Genomic DNA, 14221 nt, shown 5'->3' on the forward strand with positions numbered 1-14221 from the left:
TTTTTTTTACATAAATTACCAAAAATATTTACGTGCGTAAATTCATTTTTAAATTCTCAAGTAATCAATCAATTTAAACAAGTTTGTCCCTACCATTAACTAAACTTTCACTTATACTTAAGTTGAATAACAAAAACGAGGAAAAAAAAATATGCAACACGTGCTGATAATATAGATTAACGCGAAGATGATGATATTTAACTCAGTTGTTCGTCAAACTTGTTAATGACAACAAGTCTTTGTTACTAGCTACCACCTAAAACAAACAATGACGCAACTTATATTAAAAATCATACTATTTTTATATCTTTACGGAATTTCTTCGAGTTCATTCCGATACACTAGGTTTGAGACTGTTAAAAATATTAGTAATAATTATATTCCGGCTAAAGAAGAAATTATTGGCGGGCAGTGGCATCCGTGTTACAGAAATTGTGATGATAAAATTAAGCGCACCTGTAAATATACTTTTGTACTGAAACAGTACACTTCTATGAGTTACGCGTGTCGGGATTGTCCTTTTAATAAGGAGGATTGCTTCTTAAATGGGTGCATTACTGCCGGTGGACATGTTCGGCCTGTTACTGTTGCTAATCACATGTTACCCGGACCTAGTATTCAAGTATGTATTTCTTCTTTTTATTTATTAATAATTTATTTAATTTTTTTGTGGTTTTTAAAGATTTTAAATGTGTTTTTATTTTTTTTTTTTTTTTTAAGAAGAAAAATCAAATTAGCAGACAGTTTTTTTAATTTTTTTAAAAAAATAAACTAGGTCTAGAAAATTATTTTTAAAAAATTGCATTTATTATTTTTTAAAGCTTTCAATGGTAGAATTTTTTTAATAAATTTTTATTGTTATGATTTATTGGTTAAAAAAAATTTTTTTAACTATCAGGACTTTAAATTTCAAGACCATAAAAATTGACATTTAATTTATAATCCTGAAATTAAATGACATTTAACATTTTTTTTATTTTTTTATTAATTAAAGAAAATCTAAAAAAAATATTTTTTAAAAATAGCTTTTTATTTTTTTTTTTTATAAAATAAAATCTAAAAATTGTCAGATATCTGGTAATTTAATTTAAATATTTAACTTATAATTTATAATTCTGAAATTAGCAGATATTTAAAATTTTTAGAAATTTTTTTATTAACTAAATAAAACCCCAAAAAAACATTTTTTAATTTTTTTTTTTTAATAATTTTTTTAATAAAAAATATTCTAAAAATTGTCAGATATCTAGTAATTTAATTTATAATACTGAAATTAGTAGACAATTTTTTTTTTATTAATTAAATTAAATCCAAAAAAAAATATTTTTAAAAAATAGCTTTTTATTTTTTTTTAAATAATTTTTTTAATAAAAAAAATTCTAAGAATTGTCAGATGTCTAGTAATTTAATTTAAATATTTAACTTAGTATTTAATTTATAATTTATAATCCTGAAATTAGCAGACATTTAAAATTTTTTTATTAATTAAATAAAACTAAAAAAAAAATATCTTTTTATTTTTTATTTTTTTATTTCATAAATAAAATTTTTTTAAATTGCCAAATATCTGGTAACTTAATTTGAATATTTAATTTATAATCCTAAACTTAATAGGCAATTTTTTTATCAATTAAATTAAACCCAAAAAAAAATATTTTTAAAAAATAGCCTTTAATTTTTTTTTTTAATAATTTTTTTCAATAAAAAAAAATCCTAAAAATCGCAAAAATCTGTTAATTTAATTCGAATATTTAATTTATAATCCTGAAATCAATAGACAATTTTTTTTTATTAATTTAATTGAACCCAAAAAAAAATATTTTTAAAAAATAACTATTTTTTTTTAAATAATTTAAAAAAAAAAATTGTCAAATATCTGGTAATTTAATTTGAATATTTTATCTATAATCCTAAAATTAGTAGACAATTTTTTTTTTTTTATTAATTAAATTAAACCCAAAAAAGATATATTTTTTAAAAATACTTTTTCATTTTTTTAATAAAAAAAAATCCTAAAAATTGTCAAATGTCTGGTAATTAAATTAAAATAATTATAATTATTTTTCCACGTATAATTATTTTTCAATAAACCTAACTAATAATTTGTTTTTTTTTTTTTTAATAGGTATGTGAAGGAGACACAGTAATAGTAAATGTAATAAATAATTTTGCAAGTGATTCGGCGACAATACATTGGCACGGTATCCATCAAGTAGACACACCATTCATGGATGGTGTACCATTTATTACACAATGTCCAATATTACCTCATAATAACTTTGTTTATAAATTTAATGCATCACCTGCCGGTACCCACATTTGGCACTCGCACATCGGTAAGTAATAATTATAAATAATAATTAAAATAAAATATTAGCATCTAATTTAAAATTAAAATAAAATAATTAAAAATTTATCCTCAAGGATTCGAAGAAGCTGACGGACTTTACGGGAGTTTAATTGTGAGAAAACCCAACGATCCATTAAAAAAATACTACGACAATGACTTAGCTGAACACGTTATGACGATTTGGCATTGGTATGAAATGTCCACGGTGTATAAATTAGCGACTGTGCTTCATAGATACTCAAAAGTTTACGGCTATAGTTTTTTAATCAATGGTTTGTCCTCCAAAGCAAAGTATATTTCGCAAAACACGTCTTACGAAACGCCTAAAGAGATATTTCACGTAAACGAGGTAAATTATTTAATTATTTTCAAGAAAATTACTGTCACGTGTCAGCTAAGTCTAAGACTTTTTTTTTCCTCCAGGGAAAAAAATACAGATTCCGTGTAATGTTTAATAGTCCCATATATTGTCCAGTTCAAGTATCCGTGGACAATCACCAGTTATTGGTGATTGCTTCTGAGAGTGGTGTATTTCAGCCTGTACTAGTTGATTCTTTCTTCATAAATGCCGGCGAGCGTTATGACTTTGTACTTTATGCTAATCAAAGGCCGGATAATTACTGGATCAGATACCGTGGCAGAGGAGATTGTGATAAAAATGGTGTCCGGATATCAGAAGTCGCTATTCTAAGGTACAACCAGTCTCAAGAAGAAGAACCCAAGGGTTCTACTGATTACGAGGATGGTAATCGTCCGGGTGTGGTATGTATAATTTATATTATTAAGAAAATAAGAAAAATTTTGTGGCCAGTGTATTTATATGATAAAATGGGTTTTTGTGGTTAAATTTGGTATCGTTGAAAAATTCTTGACTTTAATTTATGTCTTCAAGGTTTCATATCATTCTCACCAATAGTCATTTTATGATGATAAGTATTTAGGCTGCATTCAAAAATGTATCTCTAGATACATAATTAAGGAATGACCTTGTATCTTGGAAACTATTGACATTTTTCAAAATATAAGCTCATCCCGATGTTATATTCATCGAGACCTTTCATTTGAGTACCCACATCAATTTTATATATATATATATATATATGTATGTATATATAAATAATATATCAAAAATGAAAGTGGGTACTCAGATGAAAGCTTTTGATGAGTGTAACATTGGGATGAGCTTATATCTTTAAAAATATCAATAATTAAGAAATGACCTTGTATCTTGTGAAATATTGACATTTTTTAAGATATAAGCTCATCCCGATGTTACCCTCATCAAGAGCTTTCATTTGAGCACCCACATCAATTTTTCATATATTTTATATATTTTTATATATGTATGTATGAAAAATATATCAAAAATGCATGTGGGTACTCAAATGAAAGCTCTTGATAAGTGTAACATTGGGATGAGCTTATATCTTTAAAAATATCAATAATTAAGAAATGACCTTGTATCTTGTGAAATATTGACATTTTTTAAGATATAAGCTCATCCCGATGTTACCCTCATCGAGACCTTTCATTTAAGTACCTACATCAATTTTTCATATATTTATATTTATTTTATATATGTATATATCAAAAATATATCAAAAATGCATGTGGGTACTCAAATGAAAGGTCTTGATGAGTGTAACATCGGGACGAGCTTATATCTTTAAAAATGTCAATAATAAAGAAATGACCTTGTATCTTGTGAAATATTGACATTTTTAAAGATATAAGCTCATCCCGATGTTACCCTCATCAAGAGCTTTCATTTAAGTACCCACATTAATTTTTTATATATTTATATATATTATATATATGTATAAATCAAAAATATATCAAAAATGCATGTGGGTACTCAAATGAAAGCTCTTGATGAGTGTAACATCGGGATGAGCTTATATCTTTAAAAACATTAATAGTTAAAAAAGTACAGTGCAATTTAACAAAAGTCACTATTTACTAAAATAAAATTGGATTTTAATTTCTTAAATATCTATTAAATTAATTTTCATACAATATTTAGTTTTATTGAGTTCACATAGTTTTATATTTAATATTGTATAATTATTGTAAAATTTTTTACATGCATCAAAGTATTATCAATACTATAATGCATCATAGCATAATTAATTAATTAACTAACTATTTACATAACTAACCACTCAATCAATTAGTTAATTAATTATTTATTTTAAATTGCAGTTATTAAATCCCATGGCCATTCTAGCTCAAGATTACTCAAACAATTCATTAATTAAAGTTATTGATTTAAACAATACTAAAGATAAGTCCAAAGACATTTCAAGGACTCCGGATTATGTATTTTATTATAAATTTTCATTTAATACTTACAGTAAGTACTTTTTTTAATTACTATTTAAAAAACTTAATCTTTAAGTAGTTAATCACTTTAATATTGTATGAATTTATTTTACAGTGACCCATTATGCCCCAGGGCCATATCCGCAGATAAATGACATGAGCTTTGAATTTCCATCAGTACCATTGCTAACGCAGTATGAAGATTTATCATCTTCGTCAATTTGCAATGAAGAAAATTATAAAAATAAAGAATGTTTTGAGGGATTTTGTAAGTGTCCGCTTATTTACAGCGTAACCAAAGACAGTTTAGTTGAGATGATCTTTGCGGACATTACTGATGACCGGGATCAAGATCACCCGGTTCATTTGCACGGGCATGATTTCCATGTGGTTGCCATGGTGTCAATGGGAAAAAATGTTTCCTTTGAAAAAATAAAAAGGCTAAATGAGCAGGGACTTGTTGAAAAAAAATTCAGTCGCGCTCCTGTTAAGGACAACATCAGTGTCCCTGCTAAGGGATTTACTGTGATACGATTCATAGCTTCTAATCCTGGGTACTGGTTCTTACACTGTCACCTGGTGAACCACATGGAAATGGGAATGGGTTTTATCCTCAAAGTTGGAGAACATTCACAGATGACTAAGACTCCGAAAAATTTTCCTAGATGCGGCAATTATTATCATTGAAAAAAAAAAAAATTTATTGTTAATATTTTTAAGTTTTTACCAATGCAATAATTATTTATAATACTAAAGTTAATGACATTTAAAATAGCCGACATCTGAAAATTTTTATAATTATTTTTATTGAAAAAATTGTTACAATAAAATTAAAAGAAAAAATTTCACATGTAGAAAATTTTAAAAATTATATGTGCAATTTTTTTAAAGTATTTTTTTACTTGATATTTAATTGTTGAAAAAAATAGAAAAATTTTTGAACGTCAGCTAACTTAAGATGAAAATTAAGTTAGCCGACATCTAAAAATTTTTATAATTTTTTTTATTAAAAAAATTATTACAGAAATATAAAAAAAAAAATTCATTTTTAAAAAACTTTAAAAACTATGAGTCCAATTTTTTGAAAATGTTATTTAGTTTTAATTTAATAATTAAAAAAAAAAACTCAAAAAATTAACAATGTCGGCTAACTTTATGACACTGGAGTTAGAAGACGTGTAAAAATTTTTTATTTGTTTTTTATTAATTAAATTACAACTAAAAAGATATTTATAAAAAATTGCACTTATAGTTTTTCAAGTTTTTTTTACATGTGTCAATTTTTAACTTCCCGCTAAGAAAATCTCAGATTTTCAAAAATCAGGAAGTTATTGGTTTTACCCCGTGTTACAAAAATCGAGTTTTCATCAGATCTCGACGTTTGAGGGTCACAGGAAGCTTCCCTGACTATCCCCGTGAGGGTGTCACTATGTCTGTATGTGTGTGTGTGTGTGTGTGTGTGTGTGTGTATGTAAGTATGTAAACCTCTCATAACTATTGAATGGCTCCACCGATTCGATCGCGGTTGGCGCCATTCGAAAGGGCTTGTCCAAACTTAGATTTTGGATACAATTTGGATCGATTCGGACCGATAGATTTCGAAAAATCTAAAAAAAAATTTTTTTCAAAAGTGGTTTTTTTGGAATAACTTTCGAACGGCTTTATCGATCAACTCCAAAAACTAATCAGCTCTTAACCTTGAAAAACCACATTGATCGCCGCTAATCCGGTTAAAATCGGTTCATTCGTTCGAGAGATATCGTGCAGGAAAGAAAACCCAAAAAAGTGTTTTTTCGGAATTACTCCAAAATTTCTAGTTTGATCAATATAAACTTAAAAATTTTTTTAAGGCTTAAAAAACTACGTCGAATGCCGCCAACCGCGTGAAAATCGGTCCATTCATTCAAAAGTTATTGCGGTTTGAAAACTCAAAAAATAGTGTTTTATCAACCTTCTATCAAACTTTTGAGCTTGAAAAGCTCAAAAGCATAGAAAAGTTATCTTTTTGAGCTCGAAGAGCTCAAAAACGTCGTAAATACAATTTTAAGCGCCCAGGTATGGATTTAGCAGGAAGTTGCAGGGATGGCCTTCAGGGTCAACCGTTTTCCTAATTTTTTTTTAAATTATTTAATTGAAATTTTTTCAATAAAAAATTTCTAAAAATTTTGAAATCTCGGTTAACTTCATTTTCATGCTAACTTTAGTATCATCTTAATGTTAGCCGACATTTTTAGTTTTTTGATTTTTTTTCAATAATTAAATTAGAACAAAAAGACATTTTTTAAAAATTGCACTAAAAGTTTTTCAAGTTTTTTACAAATTAAATTTTAAAAAAATTTTTTTGTAATAATTTTTTCAATGAAAAAAAAATTATTAAAACTTTCAGATGTCGGCTTCGCGAAAAGAACAAGATGACACTGAATATCATCCCAGATTATACTCAGTGATATCAGTAGTAAAAAAAAAAATTTAAATAGTAGCTAGTATAATCCAGATTATACTGAGTGATATCTGGATTATACTCATTATAATCTCCGATATCACCCAGTAATATCTCTGATTATACCGCGTAAAATTACACTAGATATAATCCGAGATATAAAATAAAAGTTAGCTGTCACTTGATCATTTTTCAATTTTACTTAACAATTAAATTATTTCTAAAAAATTATTTTTAAAAAATTGCATTTTTAATTTTTTGAAATTTCTACATGTCAATTTTTTTAATTTTTTTGCCGTAATTTATTTGTTAACAACAGTTCTAAAAATGATTAAATATCTGCTAAATTAATTTTCATATCCGAGATAGTATCCAGTGTAATTTGGATTATACTCCGTATAATCTTAGATTATACTCCGTATAATCTTAGATTATACTCAGTGATATCTCCACCATTTTTTTTCTAGCGCCTGCGCACAGTATTATCATATAAAATATTTAAATGTTGTTTTTAAAACTATCTAAATTTTTTTTTCACCACAGATATCACTGAGTATAATCTGAGATGATAACTAGTGTAATCTTATAACTTAATTTTAATTAATTATTTATTAATTATTAGACTTAAAATATTATAAATTAAGAAAATCAGTATTTTAGATTGTTAAATAAAATGATCTTTTTAATTTATTAAAATATTTATTTTATTTTGACGGCTTTATAAGGACTGAATAAAAGGAACAAACCTGATTGGTCAATTCTAAATGTGTGTTAGTAAAGGTCTGGGTTTTGTGTCTGTGGGTGTGGTTGTCTTTCCGTTGCTGTAAATCACTGGATTCTTGGATTCTGATGATGTCAATGGATTAATTATAAATTATTTTGTAATTTAGTTAACAATTGAGGTAAAAGTGACGTTATAGTGTTTTATAATTAAATATTTATCTGTAAAATTAATTAAAAAAAAATTTTTTTAGTTGATAAATTTTTAAGAGATTAAAAAATTCATAATATAACCATAAATAAAATCGTGGGCAGTAAAAAGGGTGTAGTGGGACTGGTATATATATAATTTTAAAATAGATGTTCCATTTTCTTGTTGATCTTGCAAGCAACACGTCACTTTAGTGTTTTTTAATTTATTTAAAGAATAATAAATAAAAGTAAATTCATTTTTACACATTTAATTATTTTATGACACTTGAGTTGTCATAAAATAATTTTTTTATTTTATTTAACAAATAAATTATTTTAAAAAAATTTTCACATGTCAATTTTTTTTTGCAATAATTTATTTGTTAAAAATAATTAAATATTTGCTAAATAAATTTTAATATTATTTTTTACAAATATTATCTAGAGTTGCTTTTTAATAAATTATTTGTAAAAAATTGCATTTAAAATTTTTAAATGTCAATTTTTTTCTGTCATAATTTATTTGTTAAAAATAATTAAATTTTTGCTAAATAAATTTTCACAATTATCTACAGAGGTGTTTTTTTTTAATAAATACACATTTAACCTCTAAATAATGCCAGGGTAAGCAAGAAATATTTTTTATTCTATTTATAGAAGTGACATCATCTAATCAATTGATTTATGATTCAATTGTAAACAATTAATATTTTTAAAATATGTGATGATAAAGTGGAATTAAAAATTTAAAAAATTTTCATTCTTAAAATTATTTTTAATTATATTTGATTAAATACAGTGATAATAAGAATTATAAATTATCAAGAGATTTAGTTATTAAATATTATTGCACGCGTCTGGTTGTTTTTTATCTTATCGAGATTTAGAGAAAAAAAATAATAAAGATAACATATCAATTTTTTTTCTGAAAACTTCTAAGCTATTCTCAATTAACTGTGTAATTGTTTAACTAATTATTTATTAATTGTTTTAATATGGCTGATCTGTCACCTAAATCTTTGCCTTTAGGCCCATTGGACGGTAGTGATTTGTACCTCCGTCGAATGAACTCAAAAGATAGTTTATTGATGCCTAAAAATAATTATAGTAATTATTATTCGGGTGAAAGAAATTTTTTTAATGCTCCAAAAAGTTCGGGGTATTTTTTTTTAAATATAATTTTATTTTTTTAATTTTTATTTTATTTATTTATTTATTATATTTTATTTTATTTATTTAATTTACAGAGTTACAGGGATGTCTTTGGATAATATGTTTTGTTCCCGGTGTCGGGAAGGCTTTGAACCTCATGAAAAAATTGTCAATTCGCATGGTGAATTATGGCACACACAGTGTTTTGTGTAAGTATTTATGAAAATAAAGATGAAAATTAAGTTAGCCGACATCTAAATTTTTTAGAATTTTTTTTATTAACAAAATTATTACAAATAAATTTAAAAAAAAAAATTCAATTTTAAAAAACTTTAAAAACTATAAGTGCAATTTTTTAAAATTATTATTTAATCCTAATTTAATAATTATAAAATAACTCCTAAAATTAACAATGTCGGCTAACTTTATTATTATAAATAAAGTTAGCTGACATCTAAAAATTTTCATGATTTTTTTTATTAAAGAATTATTACAAAAAAATAAAAAAAAATTTTTTTCATCTGTTAAAAACTTCAAAAACTATAAGTGAAATTTTTTAGTTATAATTTAATAAATTAAGCAAAATAAAAAAATCAAAAATTTCGGCTAATTTTATTATTATTAAGTATTAAATAAATAATATAAATAATTAACATGAAAATTAAATATGATACTCAAATTAGCTGCCGTTCAACAATTTTTAATTTTTATAATTAATTAAATAACAAGTAAAAAAATTGGACGTATGATTTTTTAGAAAATTTCTTTATGCAAAATTTTTTCTTTTAATTTTTTTTTCATTAATTAAATCATCGAATATTTGATAATTTTTAGGATTTTTCTTATTAAAAAAAATTCCACATGCAGAAGATTTGAAAAACTATAAGTGTAATTTTTCAAAAATATGTTTTTTTTTTTTTTATAATGGATTTACAATAAAAATAAAAAAAAATTGTTACCTGTCTGCGGATTTAAATAAAATTTGTATCTTGAATTTTTATAATAATTATTTATATTCATTCTAATTTTTTCAGATGCGCTCAATGCTTCAGACCATTTCCAGAAGGAATTTTCTACGAATTTGAAGGTAGAAAATATTGTGAGCATGATTTTCACGTGTTGTTTGCTCCATGTTGCGGAAAATGCGGTATTGATATTTTCAACAATCATCAATAAATTGTTCTATAAATTACCGAGTACTAATAAATAATTATTTAGGTGAATTTGTAATTGGTCGGGTAATAAAAGCGATGAATGCCAACTGGCATCCAGGATGCTTCCGCTGTGAAGAGTGCAGCGGTGAACTAGCTGATGCTGGGTTCATAAAGTGTCAAGGAAGAGCTTTGTGCCACGCTTGCAATGCACGAGTTAAAGCTGGCGCACTTGGAAAGCATATTTGCCACCAATGCCAGTGAGTTATTCTTTGCAAAAAAAAGTCAAACTTTCTTTAAGTTAATTTAATAATTTACTAATAGCAACCTTGCAGTCACTATGTGACTGCCGCGACACTTAAATATTGACGTTTTTAAAGATATAAACTCATCCCGATGTTATACTTATCAAGAGCTTTCATTTGAGTACCCACATGCATTTTTGATATATTTTTCATATATACATATATATAATATATATAAATATATGAAAAATTGATGTGGGTACTCACATGAAAGGTCTCGATGAGTGTAATGTCGGGATGAGCTTATTTCTTAAAAAATATCAATAGCTCACAAGATACAAGATCGTTTCATATGTTAAATTTCACTGTACTTTCTTAAATAATAATTTTTTTAAAGATATAAGCTCATCCCGATGTTACACTCATCAAGAGCTTTCATTTGAGTACCCACATGCATTTTTAATATATATTTACATATATATATATATATATATATATATATATATATATATATATATATATATATATATATATACATATAAATATATAAAATATATGAAAAATTGATGTGGGTACTCAAATGAAAGGTCTTGATGAGTGTAATGTCAGGATGAACTTATATCTTAAAAAATATCAATAGCTCACAAGATACAAGATCGTTTCATATGTTAAATTGCACTGTACTTTCTTAAATAATAATGTTTTTAAAGATCTAAGCTCATCCTGATGATACACTCATCAAGAGCTTTCATTTGAGTACCCACATGCATTTTTATATATTTTTCATATATACATATATATAATATATATAAATATATGAAAAATTGATGTGGGTACTCAAATGAAAGGTCTCGATGAGTGTAATGTCAGGATGAGCTTATATCATCAAAAATATCAATAGTTCACAAGATACAAGGTCATTTTTTAATTATGTATCTAGAGATAGTGCATTTTCCAATGCAGCCTAAATACTAATCATAATAAATTGACTATCCTGGACAGAAAATTTTTCTTATTCTCTTAATAATATAGATTAATTAAATTATAGTGGAGTAATTGACGACAAGCCATTGAGATTCCGTGGGGAAGTTTATCATCCGTATCACTTCAGTTGTACAGCTTGTGGAGTAGAATTGAATTCTGATGCTCGAGAAGTAAGATCAAGACCTGGTTATGCTGCCAATGAAATGGTAATTAATTATAATTTTTTATAATAATTATTTTAAATTTATTCATTTAAGTCAATTTTTTTATTCAATTATTTTAGAATGAATTATACTGCTTAAGATGCCATGACAAAATGGGAATCCCAATCTGTGGAGCCTGCCGGCGACCTATCGAAGAGCGCGTAGTTACCGCTTTGGGTAAACATTGGCACGTGGAGCATTTTGTTTGTGCTAAATGCGAAAAACCTTTCTTAGGTCACCGTCATTATGAAAAGAAAGGTCTAGCGTATTGCGAGACTCACTACCATCAATTATTCGGCAATCTCTGCTTCGTCTGCAATCAAGTAATCGCCGGTGATGGTAAGAAGTTATTTTTAACTTCTAGTTGCAGTAAACAACAAACAAACCTATTAATTAAATTAAAAAAAAATTTTTTTTACAGTGTTTACTGCTTTGAACAAAGCCTGGTGCGTTCATCACTTTGCTTGCGCATTCTGCGACCAAAAGATGAATCAGAAGACTAAATTCTTCGAATTTGACCTACGTCCGGCCTGCAAAAAATGCTACGATAAATTTCCTCAAGAATTAAAGAAACGAATGCGGCGCATGTATGATCTTAATCCTAAAAGAATACCTGCCTCATAAGATGATCAATCAGCTGAACATTTTTTTAAATCTCACTGAATAGATCTTGCCTTAAAAATTTTTAATTACCCACATTAATTAACCAAAGTATATTTTATTATTAATATTGAATCTCCTTGATAAAAATATTTTATTATGTCGTATTAACCGTTTAAAGTGCTTTTTTGCCTTTAATTTTTATTAATCCATATTTTGTAATAAATAAATATTGTAATACTATAATCTTTGTAATTATTTGTAGATAGATAGGTAGATAAAAAATTATTTATGTTAATTAATAGTAGTAACATTAAACCATAGGATTAATGGTAATTACATTAAATGCAAGAGGAAGTTATAACAAGCTTGTTTGAAATTTTCGAAGGTGTCAATTACTGTAATATCAGCCGGTAATGAATTCTAAATTTTTATGCCATGAATCAGGAAATAGTTTTCATTAATAGTAGAATTACTTCTTGGTAAACGAAGTAGTCATGCCTCTCCTTAATGCAATCGGTAGAAATTCTAATTTTAATCTAAATAATTGATCACTAGCAACCTTGCAGTCACCATGTGACTGCCGTGACTTGTGAACTATGAATAAATAAAATTTTGGTTTATTAAATAATGACTTTTGTTAAATTGCGCTGTACTTTTTTAAATATTGACATTTTTAAAGATATAAGCTCATCCCGATTTTACACTCATCAAGAGCTTTCATTTGAGTACCTACATGCATTTTTGATATATTTTTTATATATACATATATATATAATATATATAAAATATATGAAAAATTGATGTGAGTACTCAAATGAAAGGTCTTGATGAGTGTAACATCAAGATGAGTTTATATCTTTAAAAATGTCAATAGTTTACAAGATACAAGGTCTTTTCTTAATTATGTTATAATTGCAATGTACTTTTTTAACTATTGACATTTTTAAAGACATAAGCTCATACCGATGTTACACTCATCGAGACCTTTCATTTGAGTACCCATATCAATTTTTCATATATTTTATATATATTATATATATAATATATATGTATATATGAAAAATATATCATAAATGCATGTGGGTACTCAAATGAAAGTTCTTGATAAGCGTAACAACAGGATGAGCTTATATCTTCAAAAATATCAATAGTTCCCAAGATACACGGTCGTTTCTTAATTATGTTAAACTGCACTGTACTTTCTTAACCATTGACGTTTTTAAAGATATAAGCTCATCCTGATGTTACACTCATCAAGAGCTTTCATTTGAATACCCACATGCATTTTTATATATTTTTCATATATACATATATATAATATATATAAATATATGAAAAATTGATGTAGGTACTCAAATGAAAGGTCTCGATGAGTGTAACATCGGAATGAGTTAATATCTTCAAAAATGTCAATATTTCACAAGATAAAAGGTCGCTTCTTAATTATTGATATTTTTAAAGATATAAGTTCATCCTGATGTTACACTCATCAAGAGTTTTCATTTGAGTACCTACATGCATTTTGATATATTTTTCATATATTTATATATATAAATATATAAAATATATGAAAAATTGATGTGGGTATTCAAATGAAAGGTCTCGATGATTGTAACATCGGGATGAGCTTATATCTTTAAAATCGTCAATATTTCACAAGATACAAGGTCGTTTCTTGATTATTGATATTTTTAAAAATATAAGCTTATCCCGATATTACACTCATCAAGAGCTTTAATTTGAGTACCCACATGCTTTTTGATATATTTTTCATATATTCATATATATATAAATATATAAATATATAAAATATATGAAAAATTGATGTGGGTACTCAAATGAAAGGTCTCGATGAATGT

The 14221-nt window shown here is 25.7% G+C and overlaps 2 protein-coding genes and 1 long non-coding RNA gene across 5 annotated transcripts; 2 read left to right on the forward strand and 1 right to left on the reverse strand.

Moving 5' to 3' along the window:
- The first annotated feature begins 28 nt into the window (after window positions 1-28).
- Window positions 29-5434, forward strand: LOC123265692 (oxidoreductase OpS5-like). The gene is made up of 6 exons (XM_044729549.1): window positions 29-622; window positions 2126-2336; window positions 2425-2699; window positions 2774-3112; window positions 4553-4703; window positions 4788-5434. Exons 1-6 carry the CDS (start codon window positions 269-271, stop codon window positions 5357-5359), a joined length of 1902 nt encoding a protein of 633 aa, XP_044585484.1. The 5' UTR covers window positions 29-268; the 3' UTR covers window positions 5360-5434.
- LOC123265701 lies at window positions 5217-8310 on the reverse strand. The gene is made up of 3 exons (XR_006509637.1): window positions 8127-8310; window positions 7859-8054; window positions 5217-5333 (listed from the first exon to the last, which is right to left on the reverse strand). It is a non-coding gene; the product is annotated as an uncharacterized LOC123265701 (long non-coding RNA).
- On the forward strand, window positions 7899-12602 carry LOC123265696 (LIM and senescent cell antigen-like-containing domain protein 1). 3 transcript variants are annotated; one of them, XM_044729563.1, is made up of 7 exons: window positions 7899-8014; window positions 9272-9385; window positions 10211-10323; window positions 10395-10587; window positions 11621-11762; window positions 11840-12098; window positions 12181-12602. In XM_044729563.1, exons 2-7 carry the CDS (start codon window positions 9282-9284, stop codon window positions 12381-12383), a joined length of 1014 nt encoding a protein of 337 aa, XP_044585498.1. In that variant the 5' UTR covers window positions 7899-8014; window positions 9272-9281; the 3' UTR covers window positions 12384-12602. The 3 variants fall into 3 exon arrangements, with proteins under 3 accessions (XP_044585498.1, XP_044585497.1, XP_044585496.1); XM_044729562.1 differs by lacking the exon at window positions 7899-8014 and adding an exon at window positions 8594-8648; XM_044729561.1 differs by lacking the exon at window positions 7899-8014 and adding an exon at window positions 8951-9183.
- The last annotated feature ends 1619 nt before the right edge of the window (window positions 12603-14221 follow it).

This window comes from Cotesia glomerata, linkage group LG5, assembly GCF_020080835.1.
Source record: "Cotesia glomerata isolate CgM1 linkage group LG5, MPM_Cglom_v2.3, whole genome shotgun sequence".
Lineage (NCBI taxonomy): Eukaryota > Metazoa > Arthropoda > Insecta > Hymenoptera > Braconidae > Cotesia > Cotesia glomerata.

Coding starts and splice junctions, on each gene's coding strand:
- LOC123265692 (XM_044729549.1), top strand. CDS start 269: ATGACGCAACTTATATTAAAAATCATACTATTTTTATATCTTTACGGA. Junction 2,337..2,424: donor CATTTGGCACTCGCACATCG/GTAAGTAATAAT, acceptor TTTATCCTCAAG/GATTCGAAGAAGCTGACGGA. Junction 2,700..2,773: donor AGATATTTCACGTAAACGAG/GTAAATTATTTA, acceptor TTTTTCCTCCAG/GGAAAAAAATACAGATTCCG.
- LOC123265696 (XM_044729561.1), top strand. CDS start 9,020: ATGGCTGATCTGTCACCTAAATCTTTGCCTTTAGGCCCATTGGACGGT. Junction 9,386..10,210: donor TGGCACACACAGTGTTTTGT/GTAAGTATTTAT, acceptor TAATTTTTTCAG/ATGCGCTCAATGCTTCAGAC. Junction 10,588..11,620: donor CATATTTGCCACCAATGCCA/GTGAGTTATTCT, acceptor ATTAAATTATAG/TGGAGTAATTGACGACAAGC.